At 47.2% G+C, this 25,755-nt stretch overlaps 1 protein-coding gene across 3 annotated transcripts; it reads left to right on the top strand.

The window, feature by feature from the left end:
- The first annotated feature begins 17,555 nt into the window (after positions 1-17,555).
- Positions 17,556-21,943, top strand: PJA1 (praja ring finger ubiquitin ligase 1). Of its 3 annotated transcripts, XM_054574264.1 has the most exons (3): positions 17,596-17,672; positions 19,379-19,901; positions 20,469-21,943. In XM_054574264.1, the coding sequence occupies exons 2-3, from the start codon at positions 19,609-19,611 to the stop codon at positions 21,514-21,516; spliced, it is 1,341 nt and encodes a 446-aa protein (XP_054430239.1). In that variant the 5' UTR covers positions 17,596-17,672; positions 19,379-19,608; the 3' UTR covers positions 21,517-21,943. The 3 variants fall into 3 exon arrangements, with proteins under 3 accessions (XP_054430238.1, XP_054430239.1, XP_054430236.1); XM_054574263.1 differs by having other exon boundaries at positions 17,556-17,672; positions 19,707-21,943; XM_054574261.1 differs by having other exon boundaries at positions 19,379-21,943.
- The last annotated feature ends 3,812 nt before the right edge of the window (positions 21,944-25,755 follow it).

Here is a 25,755-nt window from a genome sequence, read left to right as displayed (position 1 = left end):
TAAAAGTTTCACACCGGGGGATAGGATAAATCATTTATGATTAAGATACATAGAGTACACACAATAGAAGTAGAAAATACTTCCAGTGATGGTGGTCACAGATTCTTTTATACCAAACCCATTTGGAGGGGTGATCAATATACTATAAAAACAGAAAACACCCCAAACAATCCAGCTCAAAAAGCGAGATCCCAGCATGCACAGAGGTGGCCAGCAGTGAGCACTACTGCAGCCTGCCAGCCCCAGGTCAGAGCACAGGTGGTCAGGGGTGGGGGATGGAGCCCAGAACTCAGCTCCTGGGGTGCTGCATGCCCACCATGGGGTAGGAGGCTGCAGCAAGGCTCACTGTAGAAGTCAGTGGGAGGAGGGTGAGGGCTCTCCCCATAAGAGCTGGAAACACCAGCTGCTGCTGGGAGTTCTGCCTACAAGGCCAGGCCATGGGGAGCTGGGAGGGGCCAGGCCCAGCCTCATGACCAAGAAGTGAACCGAGCCCCGAGGGCTCCAGGTTGGAACAGGAGACTTCTGACATCCCCTAGGGCAGAGCTCTCAGCTGCCATTATAAGACCTGACTGTGGATTGGGAGATCTAGGCCGGCCAGTGGAGGGAACCACAAAAGCACCGGACAGGGAGGGAGGGGTAGTACTGAGGGAGAAAAACAATGAAACATAAACACAGAGAAAACAACACCAACTCTCCCTCTCCAAACGAGGCTGCAACCCCAAATTCCAAAACACATAAAGAAATCTAATGCTCAGAGAGAGCCAACAAAATCTACAATCAGCAAATAAATTTACTCCAGATGAAGTTTTGGAGAGCAGGCTGACAGGTTTTGAAAATAAGCATGTCTAGGATGTTCGCAGAGATAAATTAAGGCATGATATTCCTTAAAAGGATGAGAAATGATTCAATAAAAGCAGGAAGAGACATAGGAAAAGAAAATCAATTAGAAATCTTTGAAATAAAAACGATGGTCATTGAAATAAAAAAGGAAACATCAATAAATGAGATCGCTGTACCCGGACACAGTCATGGGAAGAATCAGTGAATCGGAGGCTAGGACTGAGGGAATCACACCAGCAGAGAGACCCAAACTTTGAAGGAGCAGGTTAACAGGCATGAAGGTGGGTACCAAGAGGCTCTAGCTTAAGTCTAAGAGAAGGTCCACACAGATAATTGGGAATGAAGGAGGAAAAGGCAACTCTTGAAAGATAATAGCTGAGAATTTTCCAGAATTGAAAATAGATGTCAGTTCTCAGGGACAAAGGGTGGTACTCACTCCAAGGACTGAGCAGAATAGCAAAAATAAGTCTATATGTGGACACTTTGTAGAAAATGAACAGATTGTCAAAGGTAGGAGAAGACCTTACAGGCAACAGCAAAGAAGACGCTGACCTGTCCAAAGGAACAAGCCCACCAATTGTGCTGCACAGCTGTGGGCATGAGGCAGAGCCATGCACAGCAGACAGCTGCTGTGATGCCAGGGTGGGGCAGGGTGTTGCTGAGGCTTCACCAATAGGCCACCTCTAGTGATGGCCAGAGATAGTTACTTTTTTTGAAGATTTTATTTATTTTTAGAGAGAAGGGAAGGGAGGGAGAAAGAGAGGGAGAGAAACATTGACATGAGAGAGATACATTGATTGGTTGCCTCTCACATACTCCCAACTGGGGACCAAACCTGCAACCCAGGCATGTGCCCTGACCCAGAATTGAACCGGTGATCTTTCGGGTTGCGGGATGATGCCCAACCCACTGAGTCACGCCAGTCAGGGCCAGAGACACAGTTATGATACCTTTCAGCTGTACCTCCTCAGCATTCTGATAACCTGCTACTCCCTTTCCAGTGCTCATTGTGACCATGTCCAGTGGCTCCTTCTCCTTCAAGGTGGTCCAGCCATTTTCCTTTCTTCACTGCTGCCACTGAGGAGTCAGGGGGCTTGGGAGGGATATTCCTCATGAAGTTGTGTCCTTGAAGAGAGCCACCTAGTGCACCAAGCCTTGCTTTGGAGCAGGTGACCAGGATAAACCAGCTCTTTCTAAGACCACCACCATCTCCCCAGGACTTAACACATGAGGGCAAAGGAGGGTTGGTCATTTGAGATGAAGAGGGCATCCCATCCACTTGAGAACCACATGCACCCAAGTTTTGAATCCCTGCCTTGTGACTTCCAGATGACATGCCTTTGATTGGGCAAATTATTTTCTTATTGATGACATGGGACAATAGTTCATCCCAACAGAATAGTTGGGCCAATAAAGGGGATCCTAGAAATTAATGGAAATGTACTGTGTAAGCTGTAACGCGGGAGAGTACCAGAGTACCAGAGTACCATGACCATCTCTCTCTGTTGCTAGCTTGCCTGGAATCCAGCATCTTGCCCCAAGTCATTTCAATTATCCTCATTCACAACAACCTTATGGGGCCAGTGCTACTATCCCATTTACAGAGGAGGAAACTGAGGCTCAGGGTGGTAACAGGTCTATTTCCCTGAATACTACTAAGTGGAGGAATCAGGGCTTACACCAAGATCTGCCTCATTCCCAGCCTGCTCTTTCATTCAGGGCCTGGACTTGGCCCAAATTCTTGGGTAAGTGGTGGGAGTCCTTATTCCTCAGGAAGACCGAAGAGACAGGGCCCATCTCCCAGGTAGATGTTCGGGGACAACTGCAGAGCAAAGGAGCTTGGGAGATTGGGGCGGGGCAGGGTAGACAACAAGAAGCGGGAGCTCCTGACTGCACACCAGCCAGGGACCACACTAGGCAAGCCACCTGCTTTGTGCATCCCTATAAGTCTCAGCCCAGCTCCACTCCACAATGCTCATGCATCTAGGCAAGTCATTCAGTGGTTTGTGCTTCAGTTTACTCATCTTTCTATTAGGGATAGTAGCAGTCCCTGCCTCCTGGAGCTGTGGGCAGGATGAAATGAGGTCATGGGTTTATGTAAAGCACTTAGCACGGTGCTCAGAACCGATGGCCTCTCTGTACCACTTCCCATCACCTTCCCAGTCCTTACCTTGGGGCTCTGCCCAGCCCCTGGCCCCAGGAGTTGCCCTTGCTCCTTGTTCTTCCATGCCTTCCCTTGCCTCACAGTCTCAAGGAGCCATTAGCATAGAATGTTTGGAAAGAGCAGTTTCTGTGGCTGCGCTGGCCTTTGATAAGTGGGAGTGGACTATTCATTCATTTAATCTTTTATTTGCTCATTTATTTCAGTATTTATTGATCACCTACTATGTGCCAGGTACTGCTGCAGACACTGGTGATAGAGCAGTGAGCCAAACAGACAAGGGCTCTGCATTCATGGAGCTCATGTTCAAGCAGAGATGAAGTCGACCTTCCCTGTAAAGGCCCCCACGCAGAACCTTCTCCACGTCAGCTCCTGGGGTTAGACATGGATCTTCAACTCTCACTGGGCAGCCCGGCCCTGGGCCACTGCAGAGAACCTGGGAGATCATGCAACCTGCTTTCTGCCTCCAACTGTTCTGGCCCCAACTGCTAAAACCTGCTGTCGTCTATCAAGCAATGGCTCTGGAGTCTGAACACCCTGGACGCGGGCCTGATGCTGCTGCTCATTTGTTTTATGACCTTGGGCAAATTCTGTAACTGCTCTAAGCCTCCATTTTCTCATCTATCAAATGGGCATAAGAACAGCACCTGCCCCACAAGGTCATCATGAGGGTAAAATGAGATAACATGTGGCATCCTTGAAACAGTGCCTGGTACATGGTAAGTGCTCAAGACAGGATAATGGTACTGTTCTTATTACTATTGTTATTATTCTCATTACCTGGCCCAGGGTGTCCTTGGATTTTGTGCCCAGCTTCAGTTTTGGAAGATATGACCTGGCCCTGTGACCAGGTGTATGGCAGCCTCCCAAAAAACCCTCCAACCATAGCCTTGGGGGAAGCCAGGCTGAGGTTGAGGCCCACTCTCAGGTGTCCCTAGATACTGTGGAGAGAGCACTGTGGAGAGAGCATTGACTCCCCTGGGGGTTTGTCTCCAATGCCCCCTTCTCCAGACAGGCCTGCTCTGCCACTGCTTCTAAACTTGCCAACTCCCCACCACGCTCCCAATCCCCCTTTCCTGCTTTCTTTTTCTCCATAACACTTATCACCATCTTTCATACTACATATTTTACTTATTTATTCTTTTTTAAAATTGTGGCCTGCTTCTCCCCTCTAGAATGTAAGCAGGAAGAGACTGTCAACTCTGTAGGGCCTGGTAGGCCCAAGGCCAAGAGATAAGCCAGATTCCCTGGCCTGCTAGTTAATAAGTGCAGCATAGTCTCTGCCTTAACCTCAGCCTCAGTTTTTGTATCGGAACCATGAGGTGAGTGGAACAATGGTGTCTAGGAGCCTCCTCAGCTCTGACTTAGAATATTCTGTGTTTCGGTGTGGCTCTCCTGGCACACAGAGCAGCGCTCTGGCCTTCACTCAGACCAGCCTGTACTAGGAGACTGGGTCATGGGCCATGTTAGGGCTACAAGCAGAATTCTGCTGCCCCTCAAGTTGGCCTCCTCCAGCCCTGACCTTTTTTCAGGAAGGCCCTGGGCTTGCAAGCACGGTGGCTTGGTCCCCACTCCAAGCAGTACCAGTAGTCTACCTGAGCTCCCTGTCCCGGCTTGTGGGACCTCAGCCCATGCCCTCCTCCCCTCTGATGATATTAGCACAGGCCACAGCTGGTCATGTGCTTCCCTGAAAGGCAACACGGCTGGACATGATCCGAGCACATGTTCTCATGAGCTGCCCTCTCTGTTCAAAGGCTGCCTTGTGGTTTACAAATGGGGTGAAACAACCCTACAGGACAGTTAGCTGGTTCGGAGACCACCAGCTCCTGGGTGCAAGTCCTGCCTCGAATTCTGAGCATGAGGCATCTGTGAGGGCCCCACACAGGAAAGGCCAGGACCTGGCACCTAGCACCCAGCCTCTCTCTCTGCCCCACTGCCCTGCCAAGAAAGAGGCCCCATCTGGAGGAGGCAGCTGTCTCCATGCTAGCATGGGGCCCTTCCATTCGCACATTTGACAATATTTATTAGGTGACTACCATGTGCCAAGCATTGCTTTAGGGGCTTGGGAGACCATAGTAAGCAAACACAGACACAGCCCCTGCTCTCTGGCTCCACTAACATTCCTAGGGCAGAGGCAGCATTAATACAGGGGCCTGATGCATCTTTCAGAAACCTGGGCAGGAAACCAACAGTTTGCACATATATAGTGGTGGAAGCTATGGGTATTGATGAGGCAACTAAGAGAGAGTATATAGAATGAGAAGCAAAGGGGCTTGGGAGGGGCCCTGAGAAACCCAAACATGTCAGAGGTGGGCAGAGGAAGAGATGGTAGAGAGGAAGTGGTCAGGAGGAGGGGGAACTCCTGGGCATCGAGCCAATATAAGAAAGCAGATTTCCAGGAGGGAGGAACAATCAACCATCAAACGAGTCCAGCGAAAGAGAGGGAGGCCTGGGCAACGGCAAGAGTTTCATGGTTAGAGAGCACTGTTGTTGAGCAGTGCACATGAAAAGTGGTCTGTCATGGGCTCCAGAGCAAAGAGGAGACAGTGAAAGCAAGAAGGGGGAGAACAATGTTTATTGAGCACCTAATCCATGTCAGGTCCTCTGCTTGCCCCTCCCCCCTCATTAACCTCGTTCTTTCATTTAGTTACCAACCTTCCTGGATGCAGTGCTTCATGAGAAACAAAGACTGGTAAGGCCCCCTGCCCTCTTGGATCTCATAGACCCCAAGAGTGGGGGAGGGGCATATGGGGAATAGGAGCCAGACATGAATCAAAGTATCAGACAAATAAATATGAAATGACCACCGGGACATGGTTTGGAAGGAGAGGCATAAGGTGCTACTGAGATCCTATAATCCTGAACTGGAAGTCAGCCAGCAGCATGGAGAAGGGGAAGGCAGAGTGGGGGAAGGCAGAGTGGGTCAAGGCAAGGAAAGAGGCTGGTCCGGGAGGCTAGGTAAGTCTTCAAGGGCCATCAGGAGAGGTATTGTAATAGTGGAACTTTGGAATGGTGGGAAATTCTAACCTACCCCACCATTCTTTTGACATTGCGTCTGTAAGTGCTGACTCTTGACGAATATGTAGCTTGTAGATGAACAACATGTTTGTATAAGAATGGAACTAACTTCAGACTCTGACCTTTAGGCCTCCCAGCTCCAGGAGATTTGCTGACCTTCAACCATGAACCCAGGATAACAGGAAGCCGGAATGACATGAAGCCAGGATGACACACATCGGACCATCACTTGCCGTATTGGAAAGGACTGTGCTTGTTTGCACATAGAGAGCTTTCCAACCCTTCATCTCTTTGTTCTGTTCCCCTCCCCCTCCTTTACAAACCTCTGCCTCCACTGAGAGGGGGGATGAGCTTTGAGATATGAGTCCTCCATCTTCCAGGTGGTCAGCACCTGAAAAGAAACCACTTTCCTTTACATCAGCACCTGCCTCTTGAGTATTGGCTTTAGTAGCGGCGGGCAGCCGGATCTGCATTCGGTTACAGTATTGCCTTTACCCTATAAGCACGGAAAAGCCATGGAAGGGTTTTAAGGGGAGGGAGTGACATGCCACTCTGGCTTTGGAAATGCCACTCTGGCTGTTGTGTGAAGAGAGGGCAAGAGACCATTTGGGCTGAGCAATTGGGAAGCTCTTTGCTTGAGTCCAGTAATACTTGTGCTAGGGTAGACACAAAGAAGACTGAAGCAAGTAGATGGATTAAAAACATGTTTAGGTGTTATGTACAATAGCAAAAGATTACATATAGCTGGTGCTCACAAATGAGGGACTGGTAAATTAAAAGATGGTAGATACCAAAGTTCATGTAAACACACTGAGGAAGGTTTCTAAGCATGGAGCAGAAAGATTGACAAGATACATAGTGAAAAATACCAGGCTCAGAACAGTGCATATAGCATTGTGTATTTGTGGAAGAAAGGGAGAACTAAGAATATGCACTGTAATCATTTTTCCATAAAGATGCAGGACAAGACTACCACACAATAATAAAGTGTTCCATCTCTGTGTGTCTGGAGTGTGGGTGCTGGAGTTGATGGAGTTGGAGTGAGACTCCTCATGCCATCCTTTTTTGTGTTATTTTGAGTTTCGAATGTGCTATCTGTTAGAAACAAGTAAGTTTAAAAGCCCAAGTGACTTAGGAAGTAAAATGATCAAGATTGGCTATGGGATTGGTAATGCAGGAGCTTTGGAGAATGAGTTTTAGGCTGAGGAGTCCCATCTATGTAACTAGATGGAAGAGGTGCTCTTTGCTATGTATAAGAAGGCAGAGCAAAAAGCAGTAGGTTTGGGAAGGACGATGGTGTGATCAGTTTGGGACAGACTGAGTGGGAAGAACCCACTTCCAAGGTTGAATTGAGAAGAGAGAGGGCAGTAGTTGGAGAAGGAAGGAGGGTCAAGGAAGGTAGTCTGTTTCAGGGGAAGAGACCTGAGCACTTTAAAAGCACTTGGGAAAGGTCTAACCAGCAAGGCTCAGTGCATTGAGTATCATCCCACAAAGTGAAAGGTCACTGGTTCGATTCCTGCTCAGGGGACATGCCTAGGTTGTAGGTTTGTGGTCCCCAGTCACATATGAGAGACAACTGACTGATGTTTCTCTCTCTCTCTTTCTCCCTCCCTCCCTCCCTCTCCCTTCTCTTAAATAAATAAATAAATAAATAAAATCTTTACAAAAAAGCAATTGGAAAAAATCCACTTGAAAGGGAGATCCTGGTTGTCCTTAAGAAAGAAGGGGTCACTGGCGGGGTCAGATTCTCCAGGGGAGACAGAATGACAGGAGACCCAAAGTACAAATGGAAGTTTGGTCTTAAATTTTAAAAACAAGTTCCTGTATTATAACAGGAGGTGACTGGCCCCAGAGGAAAGTCTCAGGAACCCATCTGGCTTTGGCCTTTGCCCCATGCAGATACCTGAGGTGGGGTCTGTGGAGGTGGTGGTTGGGGAGCCATATCATCCTGTCCCAGTTGGTTACTGGGTCCTGCTCTTGACTGATTGCCTGCCACACCCCAGGTCTGTGCTACTTTACAGACATCTTGCCTTCACAGCACTCCTGGGTCCCACATTTATTATTATTATTATTAACTCTATTTTAGAGTTGAACAAAATGAGGCTCAGGAAGGCTTTTGGTCACACACCCAGTAAGTGGCTGATCCAAAATCAAGCCATGTTTCCTGACCCCTAGACCAATGGAGCCATGGAAAGGTCCTGGCAGGGGGCCATTTAGGAGATGGGATTAATGAAGCCACCAAGCCTGGAGGCTCTGAAGATGCCTGTGGATTCTGAAAATCTCTCTAGTCTGGTGGTTCTCACTCAAGGGGGCCATTTTGCTACCCCAAGGGACATTTGACAATGCCTGCATGCACATTATTGTTACCACCATTTGGGGTGGGGGGGTTGCTAGTGGCACCCAGTTAGTAGAAGCCAGGGATGCTGCTACATGTCATTCAATGCATAGGACAAGCCTGGCAACTCAGAGGTGTGGAGCCCAACATTCCCCAGGTGCCGGCATGCAGAAGGCCTTCTTCAGAAGCTCTGGGGCCAAGCAGCTCGTCAGCATCCCCCACCCCCTCTCCACAAACACAAGTAATCTTCATTGTTCATTGTTCCTACTGACTTTTTACTTCTGTGATCTGCATACATTGCAAAACGTTCCAACAATGCAGGAGTGTTTAAAGTATTCAGTAAAAGCTGCGCCTGCCTTTTCCAGCCTCAGTCCCCAGAGATAATCTTTGTTAGTATAACTTCTGGTGAACAGGTTGAACTCCACAAGCAGAAAATAATGGAATTTTCTCCCTCAACTCTCTCTGTGACCTATTTCTCCTCGGCTTCTTGGATGAAATCTCCTGAACAGCCGGATCTTTTTTCAGCCATTTTCAAAGATGTAAAAAAAAAAAAAAAAATCCTCTTCCAATCACTGTTGGGAACGAACCCATCCAGCCTTGTCAGAGGCACAACCCCAAAAATCTCTAAAAGTTGAAGTTTCTCCCTTTCCTCCGCTGGGCCTCTCAGGCCCCGAAGCCAGGCTGCCATAGGGGACAGGGCTGTGCTATCTTGTCCCTGCCTGCTGGTTGCAGAGTAAGCCCCTGTCAGGCTGCACCACCATTTAGTTAACCAGTTCCCTAGTGATGGTCTTTGAGGTTGTCTCCAGTTTTTTACTCTTATAAACAATGCTGGGACATCCTTGTACATATGTCTATTTGTGCACACCTGTTAAGTGATGTCTTCAGGATAAATTCCTGGAAGTCAAAATGCCGAGCTATGCATTTTTAAAACAGTGAAACATATTTCCAGATTGTTCTTCACAGCAATTATATCAGTTTATGCTCCCACCAGCAGAGTATGAGAGGGTCCATTAAGAGTCTTTCTCTCTCTCTCTCTCTCTCTCTCTCTCTCTCTCTCTCTCTTTCTCCACAGTGACTGGCACATGCAAACAAGGCCAGGCTGACATTAACTATTGAATGAATGGGTGTTGAGAGAGTTAGCTAGGCATCCTGAAGCCCAGGAGGAAAGTGCAAACTCTTTCTCCCAATCTTTTCCCTCCTCCTGAACTCTCCTCTCCAGTCATCTGGTACTCCTCACCCTCTCTTACCCCTCACACTTCTATAGATTCTCTTGAACCTGTCATCTGCTCTCTGTCCATGATCAATGCTGGAATTCAGGCCTCACCATCCTTTCCCTGGAAAAATTTCCTTGTTGGTCTCCCCATTTCCACTTTTGCCATCTCCAATCCATTCTTGACACCTCTAGAGAATAGGTCCTGAAATACCATCTGGTCAGCTTCCCTACCTCTCCTGAGGCTGGCTCCCCATGGCCTACTCCACAGGGCATGCTGTGGTCCATCTTTTCCCTGCTCCTATCTCATCATGCGGGGGGGGAGGGCTTCACCTTCCCCCCTTTTACACCCCAGGCACACAATGCTGTCTCCCTGCCTCAAGCACAGCAGGCTTTGGCTCTTTGTCCATTTGGTTCTCTCTGGCTGGACCCTTCTCCTCCTCTTTTCGTGTCATCAGGAAAAGTGGATATTCATTGGTTTGTGGCTCTGTAGCATTCATTCCTCTACCTTCCTTAGACTCCTGTCTCCTTTAAGTGAATTGTCTCTGTCTCATTGTGGTTAAGGTTGGTTGAACAGTAAATCTACGTATCAACCTCCTACCGTGGAAGCCAAAGAGGCATAGCCTTCCTCTCCCTAGCCCAGTCTAGCCAGGGGCAGGCACAGGACTAAGCCTGGTCACCGGACACAGTCTTTGAACTTCAAATCTGAAGCAAGCATTATAAGAATAGAGGAAACAGCCTTTATCCATTTCAGTAGAAGCAATCTGATCAAACCATTCTGCTTCCTATACCTTCCCCACTCTTCCCAATGCTGCCTTGGCTTACATTCATTTCCCAATGTGGTTTTCTAGCCTTTTCCTTCATTCTCTGAGGTCCTTATAGGCTATCGCCAACCCCACAGATTCCCTTTTCTCTTCAGTTAGTCGGAGATGATTTCTGTTGCTTGCAACCAAAAATTTCAGATAGAAATCCCAGGTCATATGTCCCTTCCTTTGAGACAGATGAAGGTGGGGAGGGGGAAGGGAGGGAGAGAGAGACCCAGACCCTTGGTTCTGCACAAGCACATTTGTCTGTTCATTCCCATAGCACCCCGTGCACAGTGCAGCTCACACCAGGGTTTTTTTCATTCCTTTCCACTACAGTAGGAACTCCTGTTTGTCCCATGGTCCCATCCTTGTGAGCTCAGAGCTAGCTCAGTGCCTCATCCAAAGTTAAATATTTAAGGCAACAAACATTAAGGACTAAACCAACGTACTGGTATTTCTGCCGCTCTGCCCCCCGCCCCCATGTAGTGGCTTCAGTGGCTTGGACAGACTCTCATCAGGCCACAAAAATGATACTAGTACCTGCCTTTCCTCAGGAGGTTGGCTGGAAATCACATGGGCTGACTTCTGTTTGGGACCTTCACTGTGTCTGTGCTTGGGAAATGGAGAGTCAGGAGGAAGGAAAACAGACAGGAGAGGGGACTCAGGTGGAAGAGGATGGTGAACTGGATGAAGACGCTTGCAGTGGGAATGAACAGGGGAAGGGGCTGATTGACGAGATCCTGAACTGAGCACTGAAAGTGAATGTGAAACCCAATTGCTTTCGGTAATTCTCAAAGCAAAAGCTGGCCACTTCAGATGGCTTCCCTCAGAATGCGGTGGCGAGGGAGATGTGTGCGCCAGTGTGCATGGGGAGGATTGTTAGGGGCGGGTGTCACACTGTTTCCAGCATCCCCCTCCTGCCAACAGCCACGGACCACGCTGGCTGCCTGGCCTGTTTTTTAAAGAGCTTCCCCAGGCAGCAGGGGAGAGGGGAAAAGGGGGGCCAGCCACCCACTCCACTCAGCAGAGGTGAGCTGAGGAGCATCAGTCCTCCAGCCCCCTCCCCCCAAGCCACAGGCTGCCAGGTGCCTTGCTTGTGATGAAAGCTTTTAAAAACCCATGTGCACGGGTGGGCATGCATTCATTTTTGTTCATTTAACTAATACTCACCGAGCCTGGAGCACGCAATGGTGAGTACAGCCCGCCATGGACCCTGCTCTCAAGAAGCTCCGGAGCTGGCTGGCGGGGGAGAAGATGCGTAATCAGGCAATTAGGAACCAGTGTGAGCGGGAGGTAAGCTCTGGTTGCTATGGGAACACAAGGAGAGGCCACAGCTGCTGCTCTTCTCCTAAGAGTGGTGGCAGGCGAAAAAGGAGGCGCGAAGCAGGCCGACCTGCTTGCCAGGCTCAACTCTGCACAGTGTGGCCAACTAGTGCAGGACGAAAGCCACTGGCATGACAAAACCTGTCACCTCTCTACCCCTCCATTGCTCTGCCTAAGAAATGAGGAGGAGGCCTGATGCAAAGGCCACATGAGGCTGTGTATGTCTGTGCCTGGCCCCCATAGGTCTGTGATTCGTGCTAGCTGCTAGGAATTTTTTTCCAAGAAATATTTGTTGGTTGAAAGTTTTCCTGGCAATTGGACACCAGACACAGAGCTGTGAACAAGATCAACAAGGCCCCTGTCTTCGTGGAGATGACAGTAATTTGAGTGGAGAGACAGATATGGAAAAAAATCATGGCACGAGTCATTACTATTGTGATAGCTATGGTGATGCTATGAGGGTGCTTTGGAGTAGGACCTGGCCTACCCTCGGGCACCAGGAAGGAAGGCTTCTTGGAAGAGGTGACATTTCACGTAAGGTCAGAAGGAAGAGTAGTCAGCACACAGGCAGGGAAACTGCATTCCAGTGTGGTGAAGAGCAAGTGTGAAGGTACTGAAGCAACAGGGAGCTTGGGATGTTCCATGCAGGAAAGGAGGTCATTGGAACCTGGGGTGGGCAGGCACCCCAGGCCAAAGGTGGGAAGAGGGGAGGCTAAAAAGATGGGCAGAGTACCAGTGCATTCAACTTCTAGGCTGTGGTAAGGAATTTGTGTGGGCTCCTAAATGACCCCAAAGTCCCAAAGGCACTCTGACTCCCACAGCCCATTGACTCACCTCTCTGTACCTAGGCAGGGCTGAACTCAAGGGACTTGACTCAGAGCTGACATGTAGAAGACTCTGAAATATGAAAACTGTCAGAGCCCTTGGATGGCATTTAGACCTTTGTTTAAAAAAAAAGATTTTATTTATTTATTTTTAGAGAGAGGGGAAGAGAGAGAGAAAGAGAGGGAGAGAAACATCAATGTGTGGTTGCCTCTTGCGTGCCCCCAACTGGGGACCTGGCCCACACCCCAGGCATGTGTCCTGACTGGGAATTGAACTGGCAACCCTTTGGTTTGCAGGCCAGCACTCAATCCACTGAGCCACACCAACCAGGGCTATGCCTAGATTCTCACTGTATAGATGGAAACACTGAGGCCCAGAGAGGAAGAAGGCTTGCTCAGAGCCCAGCTTGAGAGGACTCCCAGTGCCCCATGCCTAGGCATAAGACTGAAAATGAACTTTGTTTGGGGGGAGCTGTTTTCTCTTCCTCTCAGGGCCATCAGCAGTGTTGATAACTTGCTCTCTCTTTGTTTTTTTGTTTGTTTGTTTGTTTGACGTTTATTTATTTAAAGATTGTATTTATTTATTTGTTTGTTTGTTTATTTAGAGGCAAAGGGAGTGAGAAAGAGAGGGAGAGAAATATTGATGAGCAAGAGAAACATGGATCGGTTGCCTCTCATACATGCCCCAGCTGGGGACCTGGCCCCACAACCTAGGCATGTGCCCTGACTGGGAACTGAAGCTCTGATCTTTTGGTTTTCAGGACAACACCCAACCCACTGAGCCATATCAGGAAGGACCACAGCTCTCTCTTGACTTCTTGTGCTTCCTCCAGTGTTTTCATGTCAAAGAGCACATTTCCTATAACCTCAGCTCCCCATTTGTTCATCTTCTACCCTTTGATTGTGAATGGGACAGCAGGGGCAGGGCTTGGCTTCCAGTCAGGGCCCCAAATAGCTATTGCCAGGCCAGCAATGCATGTGTTCCCAGCTCACCCAAGCTCCTGCCTGTGCCACTAACCTAATCATGTTCTGTGAGTAAAGCCCTCCCACTGGCATGGCCAGAGCACTTCCCTGCCCCAAAAGGCCCCAGCGCACACACACACACTGGCAAAATTGGTATGGGTTTCAGCCATCACTTAATCCAATCTCTCCATTGTCAGGATGGGAAGAATGACACCCAGGTAGGGAAAGGGAGCCACATAGGGTCAGGCCCAAGTTCTTGCCTATGAATTTATTGTGTTCTGGCCTTTAGACTCTGCCTGACCCTGTTCTACCACCCACTACCCACTTCACCCCCAGCCCGCCTTCTCCCAGTACCATCAGCTGGCTCCCTTCTCTCCATGTTGATGGAACCACAGGGGTACCAAGGGTTGAGGAGAAACCCTATGGAAAGAGGGTGGCCCAGTGCTGCCTGAGCAGAGGCTGCAGGGGTAGGGGTAAGGGGAGCCTGTTTTCTGCCTTTCTAGCTTAGCCAGTGTCCCATTCCAGCTAGCCATCACTCTTCATTCCCTGCATGTCAGGGTGAGAATCTCAGCCATGGATCCAGTAAGGCTCTCTAAGCCTACACCAGGGAACTCCCTACCTGAAAAGCCTGTCTCTCTTTTTTTTAAATTTATTAACTTATTTTTTAGAGAGAGGAGAAGGGAGGGAGAAAGAGAGAGAGAGCGAGACATTGATTGGTTGCCTCTCCCATGTGCCCTGACCAGGAATTGAACCGGCGACCTTTTGCTTTGCTGGATCTGGTTTGCTAACATTTTGTTGAGAATTTTTGCATCTGTGTTCATCAGGGATATTGGCCTATAGTTTTCTTTCTTTGTAGTTTTTTTTTTTTTTAAATGTAGTTTCGGAATTAGGATATTGCTAGCCTCCTAAAATAAACTTAGCAGTTTTCTCTCCTCTTGAGGTTTTTGGAATAGTTTGAGGAGCATAGGTATTAGTTCTGATTTTAGTGTTTGGTAAAATTCACCTATGAAGCCACATGGCAAGGAATGATAGCCTGGCAATGGGCACATGATTGAATTCGGAAGTGGATCTCGTGAGGCCTACCAACAGTCACATGAAAGAGGTTGGATGTGGACATCCTACCCCAATTGAGCCTGCAAGTGAAACTGCAGCCCCCGATTACAGTTTGAATGCAACCTCACAAGAAACTTGAGCCATAGGCACCCAGCTAAGCCATTCATAAATTCCTCAGTCATAGAAACTGTGATATAATAAATGTTTGTATTATTTACATTTTAAACTACTAAGTTTTAGGGCCATTTGTTCCACAGAAATTGATAACTACTCCACACCCTTTGATGCAGAAATTCTATTTCAACATACATACAGTAGAGCAGTTTTTTTCAATTCTTTTTGCATCAAAGCATATGTTTAAAATGTTAATATTTTCCTGGCTGGTGTGGCTCAGTGGATTGAGTGCCGGCCTGTGAGCCAAAGGGTAGCCAGTTAGATTCCCAATCAGGGCACAGGCCTGGGTTGCGGACCAGGTCCCCAGTAGGGAGTGCAAAAGAGGCAACCACACAGTGATGTTTCCCTCTCTCCCTCCCTTCCCCTCCGTCTAAAATAAATAAATAAAATCTTTTTAAAAAAATTAATATTTATACCAGCTCATTAGGATTAACAGACAATCCACTCTTAGCCAGAGACAGTCTCCAGGACAGCAGCTGGGTAAAACCAGACCCAAGTTCCTATAAGGCTAAAAAGATCAATATTTCAGAACACCCATTACTCAGTTGGGAAACTCTGTCCCAGAGAAACTCTTACATGTGGCCACAGGGAACCATGTTGATTAAATCTCCATTTATAACTGCAGAAAACAGAAACAACCCAAGTCCAGCATGAGGGAAAGAAATAAAAGAAATTTGATAATTCACACAACAGAAGTACATACGATGATATATTATAATGATAGGATAATGGAAAATTGATACAATAGTATTCTGCAGTTAAAATGCATGACCTGGATTTACATGTATGAAACTGCTAACTTTCTAAAAAATGAGTGACAATTTAAGCTGCAAAGGATATATTAATTATGATACTATTTATAGAATTTAAAATGCACAAAATAATAATGTGTATTGGTTACAGATATCTGCGTATGTAAAAAAGGAAAAACAAACATGGATAAGAAGGAAAATTCTAAATGGTACTTCTTCTGGGAAAAGAAGTAAGATGATGGTGTGGCAAAGAAGATTGAGTGCCGGCCTGTGAACCAAATGGTCATGAGTTTGATTCCCAGTCAGGGCACATGCCTGGGTTGCAGGCCAGGCCCCCAGTAGGGGGCGCACGAGAGAAAACCACACATGGATGTTTCTCTCCCTCTCTTTCTCCCTCCCTTCTCTTCTCTCTAAAAATAAATAAATAAAACATTGAAAGAAAAAAAGAAGAAAGATGAACAGGGTAAAGTGAGAGCCTCAACTGTAATGTTTTGGTTCATAAACAGAAGGATCTAAAGACTTGAAGAAAATACAATTTGCTCAATCTGTGTGACAGTTACATGGAAATGTGCATTTTATACTTGGTCCTTTTCTATATGTTTGAAATATTTTAAGGATTTTTAATAAAAATGCATCCTTTGTTAAATACAAAAATATATATACATTAGATCAAGCTTATTAGTCTTATTAAGTGTATTGTTCAATCTCTCTGTATCCTAATTTATTAGTTTATTTGATCTAGCTGTATCATAACAGATGTGGTTAAGTGTCCTGCTATGATTTCAGGCTTTCTGATTTTTCTTTACATTTCTACCAATATTTGCCTTGCATATTTTGAAATTACATTGTTTGGCATATAAATTTTTGAGACTATATCTTCTCATGGAATGGAACAACCTGTTTTGTTCTCTTGAATGTTTTTTAGTTTGAATTCTTGATTTTTTCCTGTGTTAACATTAGTACACGTCTCTTCCCTCCTTTCCTTTCTTTCTTCTTCCCTTCTCTTTTTTCTTTTTAAAAATTTCATCTTTCTCCTCCCTCCCATTCTCCCTCCCATTCTACATTTCTTCCTTCTTTCCTTTCTGCCAGTATTTAACTGGCATATATTTTCCATTCTTATTTTTATTTTAGGTGAAATTTATACAAACAGCATATTAGTAGATTTTTGAGAACAAAATGCTCAAAATGAGTTTGTTTTTTATATATGTAACCCATAATACATACTGATATACTTGGTTTAGTCCTTCCTTTTGTGGGTTTTTTTTTTCCATCCATTTTTGTTGTCTGTCTTCTCATTTCTGACCTCTGTTAAGACTGAATTCTTTTTCTTTTTTTGTACATGCTATTTCTTGAATGGTTTGAAAGTCATATATCTTTTCTGCATTCTGTTGTTACCCCTAAAATTTCTTGTTTTTATGTGTGCATTTTATTTCCAGTAGGAACCAAACTTCGCTATTGTTGTGAACCTAGGAACTCTCTCTTGGTTGCAAATATTAGAGATGAATCATGAAGTGCCATTTTTTAAAAGGAAGTGAGATTGTAGCAATCCAAAAGGCATAGCTATAGTATTTTTGAACTGCAATGCAATTTATCAGAATGTGAACGTGTGTTGTTTTTCGTGATTAATTATTTGTTTTGGATAGAGTAGCTTCATTTTGTGATTAACAGCAACAAATTCTACTGTAAACAGTTCAATTTGCTTCAACCAGGTTGAAAAAATTTAAGCTTATTGCAATGCTAAATATAGTTTCACATTTTTAATACTTCCAGTACAAACCATAACATGTAACATAGGATATATATTAATATAATTACTTTCACATTGGAATTAATCAGAAAGAATTTGCAGATTTCATTTTATTAAAAAAAAAACCCAGAACAGAAGGGAGTATTATTAAATGGTTAACATTTGTTAAAGCTGGCTGTTGGTTACATTTCTCGCTGTCCTTTTCTGTATCCTTGACGAATTCATCATTTAAAATGAAATAAAGCTTGCGAGCCCACCGCGATTTGTGTGGAGCGGTTGCCACCTCCCCCTCCACCTGAAGGGGGCGGCCCCAGCTGGAGACTCCGTCACTTCCGCCGCCGCAGTCACCGCCCGCCCGCTGTTTATCTGGCGGGGGAGGAGCCCGACCGCGAGCAGAGGCTCTGGCGGTCTTGGCGGTCGGAGGTCCGGGAGCTCTTCTCCAGAGGACACGCGGCTATACGCACTGGTGAGTGAAAGGCTGTTGATGTCCTGCATTCATGCAGACGGGGCTGTGGGATGAGTGGCCGGGCACCGGGGAGCGGATTTGGAGGAGCTGTAACGAACAGATTTTCCGGCTTGCCCCTCGGGAAGGGGTGGGGAGATCGTGGGATCTGAGTGCAAAGGGAGGCCTGAGTCTTTTATCGGCCTGTTTGGGAGCCCTATCCTCTATCCCCCAGCTCCTTTCCTGTGGCGCGGCCCCCACTAGAATGGCCTTAATCCGTGAGAGGGAGTGGTGGTCGTGGCACTCACACTGCCTCTCTTCCCCTCTCCCCTTCGTCCCTTCTCAGCCCCTTTGCGGAGCAGTCCGCGGCCTTTCTGCCCTTATTTTACAGCTAGTTTGCTGAATGGTAAATTGTTAACATTGTTAGATAAATATGTTGTTGTCAGAAAGACAAATTATTCCCAGGGAAAAAACCATACCCACACCCGTCATTCCCTCTCTTCCCTGCCACATTGATTAGAATCTAGCATTTAGGCTTGTAGTGTTTTCCCGTCTCTGATTTGACATTGTGGCCCCCTCCCCCCTCCTTGTGTCCCCCCCCTCTCTGTCCAGGTGTCTTCCTTACCCTCTCGCACGTGGGGACACACACTAGTATGCACGTATGCACATGCACACCCACAGGAAACTTCCTTTGGAAACCCCTTCCTCCTCCACCCAATACTCAAGGTTCCTGCGCGACCCTTCCCCCATGTATGCATAGACACACTGTCACACCCTTCATTGCCTTTCCCCAGGTACATACATACACAGACACACACACCCTCACCGTCCAGATCCACCATACCCCCCTGCCGTCCACATACATATGTAAGGATGGCCTCACCTTGCTGGCTCCTCATTCATATACCCCTTACATACAAATGCACCTCCCCACTGCCTTCACACACCTCTTCCAAAAGCTCCCCTTTCCTGTCTGCTACAGATGTGTACAGACAGCCACCCTTTGCTGGCCCCTGTGGTGCACACACTCACACTCACAAAATCTTCCTCCACAGACACATTTCTCCATTGTTCCCTCCCATTTGGACTAAAACACACAAACTCATGGATACCCATGTCCAGTGCCACCATACCCTTCCTGGCCTGCTACAGACACATGAACCCATGTGTCTCTCCACATAGTTCCAGCCACCACACATACAGTCACACACACACACACACACACACACACACACACTCAAATTCCCTTTCTCTCACACTTACATGCACCCCTCTCCTCTGAAAGCAGCCCACTACACCTGCCATTTTCATACACACATCCAGAATGGGTCTCATTCTGTGTGATAGTCACACTTCTTCCCACTACCACTGTCACCTGTACCTTCCCCCTACAAACATACACATGCCTCCATTGCACGCTGCTTCGCCTTCCACCTGCCCCTCTCCTGACAGACACGTAGGCACTCGGCACATACACAGTGATCTATATTTTCCACCCTACTCCAATGTGCAATTCTTCTGTATGTCTCCAGGGCTCCGAAAAACGCAGACACCCCATAAAAAAAACCACAGCAGCCTTTCCTCTTCCTATGTTGGCACAATTCCACACTAGTTCACCTACCTGCCTAGCATCCATTCACCCCCATCTTCGGTTCTATTCTCCCCTAAGTCTGGCTTGCCTACAAACCCAGTTTTGTAATCATTTTGCCAACATTAAAAATGTGTTCCAGGTCTGCACCTGACAGTCACTGGAATGCTACTCCAGGCTTTAGAAGAAAGTGAAAGTAATTTTAAAGGCCCCTTATTCTTTCTGTTACCTGCCTGCTGAAGTGGAAAGAAATCTCCCTGTTCCTTTATTGTGAACTGATTTGACCTTCCCATCTCCAAAGGGTGTGTGCAGGGAGCAGGAGCCTTTCCACTCGAGCCCCAGCTGTGTTGGAAACCCTCCTAAGGAGCAGCAATGGGTCAGGAATCTAGCAAGCCTCTATGGCCCAAGCCAGCAGGAGGGTATCAGTCCCAGACAGGCAGGAGATATGGAAGAAGGCATGCTTATGTCAGTTTCAGGCCGTCCATGAGCCAGCAGGAAAGGAACTCCAGCCAGAGAAAGACGACATCCGAACTCCCAATGCACAGATCAGACCCCAGTCAAATCACCAAGAGGAGCCGCTCGCCGTTTTCCAGCAGCCGTCGTCGTTGGGATGACAGTGAGAACTCAGGAAGAAGCCTGAATGTTGAGAATGAGGACTACACCAGGTACCTGCCAAGAGAGTACAGGGCTCCAGGTAGCAGAAGAGGAATGGCTTATGGACCTATTGACTCTTTCGGGGCAGAGGATAGCGAGGAGGAGGGGGCTGGGCCTGTGGAGCGAGTGCCAGTGAGAGCGAAAACTGGCAAGTTTAAAGATGATAAGCTATATGACCCAGAGAAAGAGGCGAGGTCTTTGGTTGGGGTGCCCCCCCAGTTCTCTAGTTTGAACCATGATGTGACACAGGAGGTTGGCAAGCTAGACCCAGCCCCTGCAGTGACACGCTCTGCTGGCAGAGCTGAGTTCCTGCAGCAAAAGGGCATGGCTCCTCAGACCTCTGCTGCTGACAGCAAGGTGGCTGCACAAGGCGACAGCCTGGAGAGGGAGAAACCAGAGCAGGATTTACCTGTGCACCCCAGCAGGGCTCCTGTGAGTATTTGTGGTGGTGGGGAAAACACCCCAAAGGGTGCAGAGGAACCGGTGGTGAGGCCCAAAATCAGAAACCTGGCCAATCCAAACTGCATGAAACCAAAAATATTTTTTGATACTGATGATGATGACGATATGCCACATAGTACTTCCAGGTGGAGGGATACCGCCGGCACTGGTGACCGCCACCCGGGCAGCCTGGCAAGAAGAGGCAGAGGCGAGAGTTCAAGTGGCTACTGTGAGCCAAAGTACCCTGAAGATAAGAGGGAAGCCAGGAACGACCAAGTGAAGCCAGAAAAGGTGCCGAGACGGCAGCGGACCGTGGCCGACCAGGACTTCTGGACATTCAGTGACGATTACTACAAATACTGTGATGAAGACTCTGACAGCGACAAAGAGTGGACTGCCGCTTTGCGTCGCAGGTATCGAGGTTGGGAGAAAAACCTGTCATCCAGTGGTGAAAGCTGGGAGACTCTCCTGGGGAAAGAAGAGCACGAACCTGAGCCAGCCAGAGGGAATGCCAACGCTGGCACCAGCCCCAGTGCTGGTGCCGTCCCTGGCAGCCATGGCGGCAGGGAACTTGAAGGAGTTCGAGACCCATCTCTTCAGGAAGATGCGCGGGTGTCACCGGGAGAAGGACAAGTCCCTTGGCTCCAATACAATGAAAAGGAAAGCAGCAGCGAGGGGGATAATGATTCCAGTCACGAGGTTCTGCAGCCCGGGGGCTTCATGCTGGATGGCAACAACAACCTTGAAGATGACTCCAGTGTGAGTGAAGACCTAGAAGTGGATTGGAGCCTCTTTGATGGGTTTGCAGATGGCTTAGGGGTGGCCGAAGCCATCTCCTACGTGGATCCTCAGTTCCTCACTTACATGGCACTTGAAGAACGCCTGGCCCAAGCGATGGAAACAGCCCTTGCACACTTGGAGTCTCTGGCGGTGGATGTGGAGGTGGCCAATCCACCAGCAAGCAAGGAGAGCATCGACAGTCTTCCCGAGATCCTGGTCACTGAAGACCACAGCGCAGTGGGGCAAGAAATGTGTTGCCCCATCTGTTGCAGTGAATATGCGAAGGGGGAGGTGGCGACCGAGCTGCCCTGCCACCACTATTTCCACAAGCCATGCGTGTCCATCTGGCTTCAGAAGTCGGGCACCTGCCCTGTGTGCCGCTGCATGTTCCCTCCCCCACTCTGAGACCAAGGCTCTTCACTCCTGGTCTGCTCATTTTCCCCATCCGAAATCCACAATACTGCAGGAGCCCTTTCAAAATTAACACTTGAAATGAGACTAATGAGTCCACTTACCTACTACTCTGATTGATTTCTTGTGATCAGTTCTGATGTGAAACGGTTGTGTATGATTGCATTAAAAAATCATACTGTCTTTTAGAGGTTAGAAAGGAAAAAACTAAACATTCTAAATGCTACCTAAGATGGTGGCAAGAGCCTAACATTTTCTAACCTGAACGTTGAAATTGGATGTATTTGTTTCTTCAGTAGAGTATGTTGCTATAATTGTAATGTCAAGTTGATCTGTTAAATATGTCCAAAAGGCATCACCATTTCTGTTGCATGTTATGGGTTAATGTTCCTGTAATTGCAGTGCAGTAAAAGCTTATTAAAGTTCTTTTGGTTTTACATGGTACAGTGGAATTGTTGGTTTTGTCTCAAGCAATGGTACTAAGTGACTTTTTAATGGATCCCTTGTATTTGCATCAAACTAGGGTTTTTGGTGTTCCCAAATAAGTAGAAGAACTTTAATTTCACTGAAAATGCTGACTCTGACAACAGCCAAAAATTAAGGATAATTTATAAAAGTAGGAATAAAGTATATGATTATCAAACTACTGTGGGGCAAAGGCTGCATACAGAATACTCTGTCAGTCTGTGGGAAGGAGAGGAATGAGAAAGCATGGTGAAATGAAAGAACAGTGATAGGAGTAAATCCAATCTGAGTGTTGGAGTGAAGGAGTTAAAATCCCCTTTTAGAAAACAGAAACTCCCAGAGGGAATGGTTAAAAAAAGTAAAGCTGTATGTGGATTGTATACCTTAACACAGCGACACAAAAGGAATAGAAAAATATATGCCAGACAAGTGCTGAGGAAAAGATATAGGCGCCCACTTACTCAGAGTGAACAGGCCTTAATGCTTGGCCATATTAGCTTCAGATCGATCTCTCTCGATCTCTCTCTCTCTCTCTCTCTCTCCCCCCCCCTTTCCCTCTCCCTTTTTCCCTCCCTCCCTCCCTCCCTCCCTCCCTCCTCGTGTCTCTCTCCAATAAAGAGAATTTTTTAGGTACAAATGAAGTTCGTCACCTGTCATATTTACCTTCCTCCAAGAGGTAAGCACTACCGAGGAAATGGTGTGTTTACTTCTTGTCTGTTAAGACATATGTGTGTATGTATGTGTACATATGTATGTATATTTGTGTGTGTGTGTGTGTGTGTGTGTGTATAACACCAATATAGAGTGTTTCTGGTTTTTAAATAGACATAATTGATAGAATGTGTAATTGTTTGATTTTTTTCACTCAACATGGTTTTTGAGATTTAGCCATTTTCATACATGTTGATCTAGTTTATGCATTTTTAACTGCTGTATACTAAATATTCAGTTGGGTGAATTACCACAATTTATTTATCTGTTCCCTTATTGGTGGACATTTAGGCTCTTCCCAGTATTTTGTGGCAATGAACATACTTCAGAACTGTCTCCTTGCACATGTGTGAGTTTCTCTAGTATACAGAGATGAAATTCCTGGGTCCTAGGGTGGGAGGTGAAATTTTGGGGTCCTAGGATCTGAGCATCTTCATCTAAACTAGATATTGCCACACTGCTTTCCAAAGTGTCCGCATTTATGCCCCTCCCAACAGTTTCCGAGAGCTGTTTTCAGCTCCAGCAGCCTGGATATTGTTAACGTTTCATGTTCAACCTCACCAGCAATCAGTGAGATGGAAATTAACGCAACAATTAAACATTTTCTGATTGTGTCCGTCAGAAAGCAATGGTTTTGCTTTGTGATAATATCTAGTCTGGGCGAGGAAGAGAAGAAATTGGAGCACTCTTGCTGTTGGTGTGAATGTAAACCATAGCAGTTTTTTGGAGAGCAGTTTGGGGAATAGCTATCTTTCAAAATCTAAAGTGGGGCCTGTCCTTCAGCCTGCCTTAAATACTTCGGTAATGTGGCTTAATACCCTGCAGCAGTTAAAACTGTATGTGCTGGTATGGAAAGCTCTCCAGGACATAATGTTAAGTAAAAAAAGCATATTGTAGAGCAATATGTACAGTCTTTATGGAAAATAAAACCTTACAAAACCAAACTATATATGAAAATGCATAAAAGTGTCTGGAAGGCTACACAGCAAACTGATGGCAGTGGTCACCTCTGGGGACGGACAGGGGGTTGGGGAAAGGAGTGAGGAAGGGGGGTTTGATTTTTTTCACCTGAAATATTAATTTGCTTGACTTTTTTTATAATGTCTATTTTCATGATTATTAGCAGAATAAATTAAATCAAAAACTTTCTGATGATTGAATAAAAAGGCAAGATGATGATTCTCTCGCTGCAAGTATGGAAACATGGGTAGAAGCCACAGTGCTTTTTTTGTGCACCTGGTCCCCCACAGACATTGTGTGTTACCCCTTGGCCTTCTGCCAGTACCTCAGCTGTCATGCAGACTCCGAAGTCTGCGGCCTTAGAGGGCCCTTGTTGGACAGGGGTGTGGTGGTTTGCCTAATATTAACCTTTTCTGCTCCCTGACTGGCACCACACGAGGATGTAAGTTAGGAGCACGCATGGGCCCCGGTCATCTTCCTGCTCTTTGAGTCAGAATTAGTAAATAAATCTGGGGAAGGGGACCCCCTCCCCAGTGCGTGCTGCAGAAGCCTGTTACTGCAGAGGATCATGCTGGAGATGAGGTCCTGAACTTTGTACCTCAGCTAAGAGCATCAGACCCTCGGGTTCAGTTCCTGAAGTCTGTAGGGAGGAAGTGAAAGGAGCCAAGGTCGCCCAGCGATTGCCCCTCTGCTGCTGTGGTGATGATCGTGTGGTCCAAGCTGACGGTGCTGGTGGCCAGAAGCTCCTGTGTAGGATGTCGCTGTGTCCTCGGCCTCCCAATACCCTTGTTCCTGCCAGGTTCTGATTCTTCAGCCTCCCAGAAAATTCCCCAAGCCTCCCTCCATAGCTTTCTAATAAAACTTTGGCTTAAATGAACTCGAATTGGTTTCTGTTGTTTGTAAGAAAGAACTCCAAATGGCATGCTTGCCAATATTATAGGCCACTTCTGTGCCTGTTTTTCCTAGTCACATGCGATATCCCAAATGGCCAGGGGTCAGGCAATTTCCATTTACAACACAGTGGACCCAGTATTGGCACCTGGAGCTGTGGTTCTAGAACAGCAGGTCACGGGCGCTGCTCCACACGAAGCACTCATTTTTGAGATTAGGTCATTTGGCGGGTTCATCAAAGGTGCCACCCACCACACTACACTTCTTGGTTTCTGGGCTTATTTCCTGGCTGTGGTCTAAATAGCCTCACATTTTGGTCACTGATTTGTAGCATAAACCACTATGTCATGGAAAAGGGCACCCCAGTTTCCTGAGGTGGTCCCCACAACTGGCCCTACAACTGAACTGTCATAAAACCCTTCCTGGATCAAAAGCACTACCTTCTTTTAGCCCCCACCCTCCCCCCGTTCCATCTAGATCCTTCTATGTGCCTGGATCTCTATGCTGAAATGTCCTTCCCAGCCCTGCCAATTTCGCCCATCCTTTAAGAAGTCCTGTTCACATGCAAGTTCCTGAAAACTATTTCCTGATAGCCCTAGCTCCTTCCCTCTCTGTGCCCTGTCTCTGGCCCTTGAGATCAGGAGCTATCTACGTCTAAGTCATTTCCACAGTCATTGTACCCAGTGCTTGGTTCAGAGGCACTTGCTGGAAAGATGAAGAGGTCCTCTGCTAGGGTAGGCTCAGGGCAGGGGCTGTGTTCAGACAGCCCAGGAGGAGTCAGGGAGGCTTGGCCCGATCACATTCATCGCACCCAGCCTCAGCCCCACCCCCAGGCTCTGTAGACCCTCGCACCCCTCCTCCTACACACTATCACCCTCTGCTCCCATTTTCTGTTTGTCCTGCTCAGTCTGCAGTGATTCACAGGCTGTTTTCAGGCCCAGGGTCTGTGGCTAGGAAATGGTGCTCATCTTGAAGATGGAACAATACATGGCAACCAGCCTTAACATACCTCTGTGGCCTGAATTGATCATCTGACAAACATGGAGCTAATGGGGTGCTTGTCCATCTGCCACCTGGTCCCAGCCTTTGGCAAGGCCTGGTGTGGAGCAAGACGAGTTCTAGAACCCCTGAGCAACATTTTCAGTTTGCCTTGACATTCGCTTCTGCAGCACGGGCCTTTGCAGCTAGGCACATCGCTGCACATTT

Source organism: Pteronotus mesoamericanus, unplaced genomic scaffold, assembly GCF_021234165.1.
Source record: "Pteronotus mesoamericanus isolate MK-2021 breed Mesoamerican mustached bat unplaced genomic scaffold, CSHL_Meso_final contig_256, whole genome shotgun sequence".
NCBI classification, from domain to species: domain Eukaryota; kingdom Metazoa; phylum Chordata; class Mammalia; order Chiroptera; family Mormoopidae; genus Pteronotus; species Pteronotus mesoamericanus.
The sequence above is the reverse complement of the archived record's forward strand: the minus strand, read 5'-3'. Positions and strand labels throughout refer to the sequence as shown.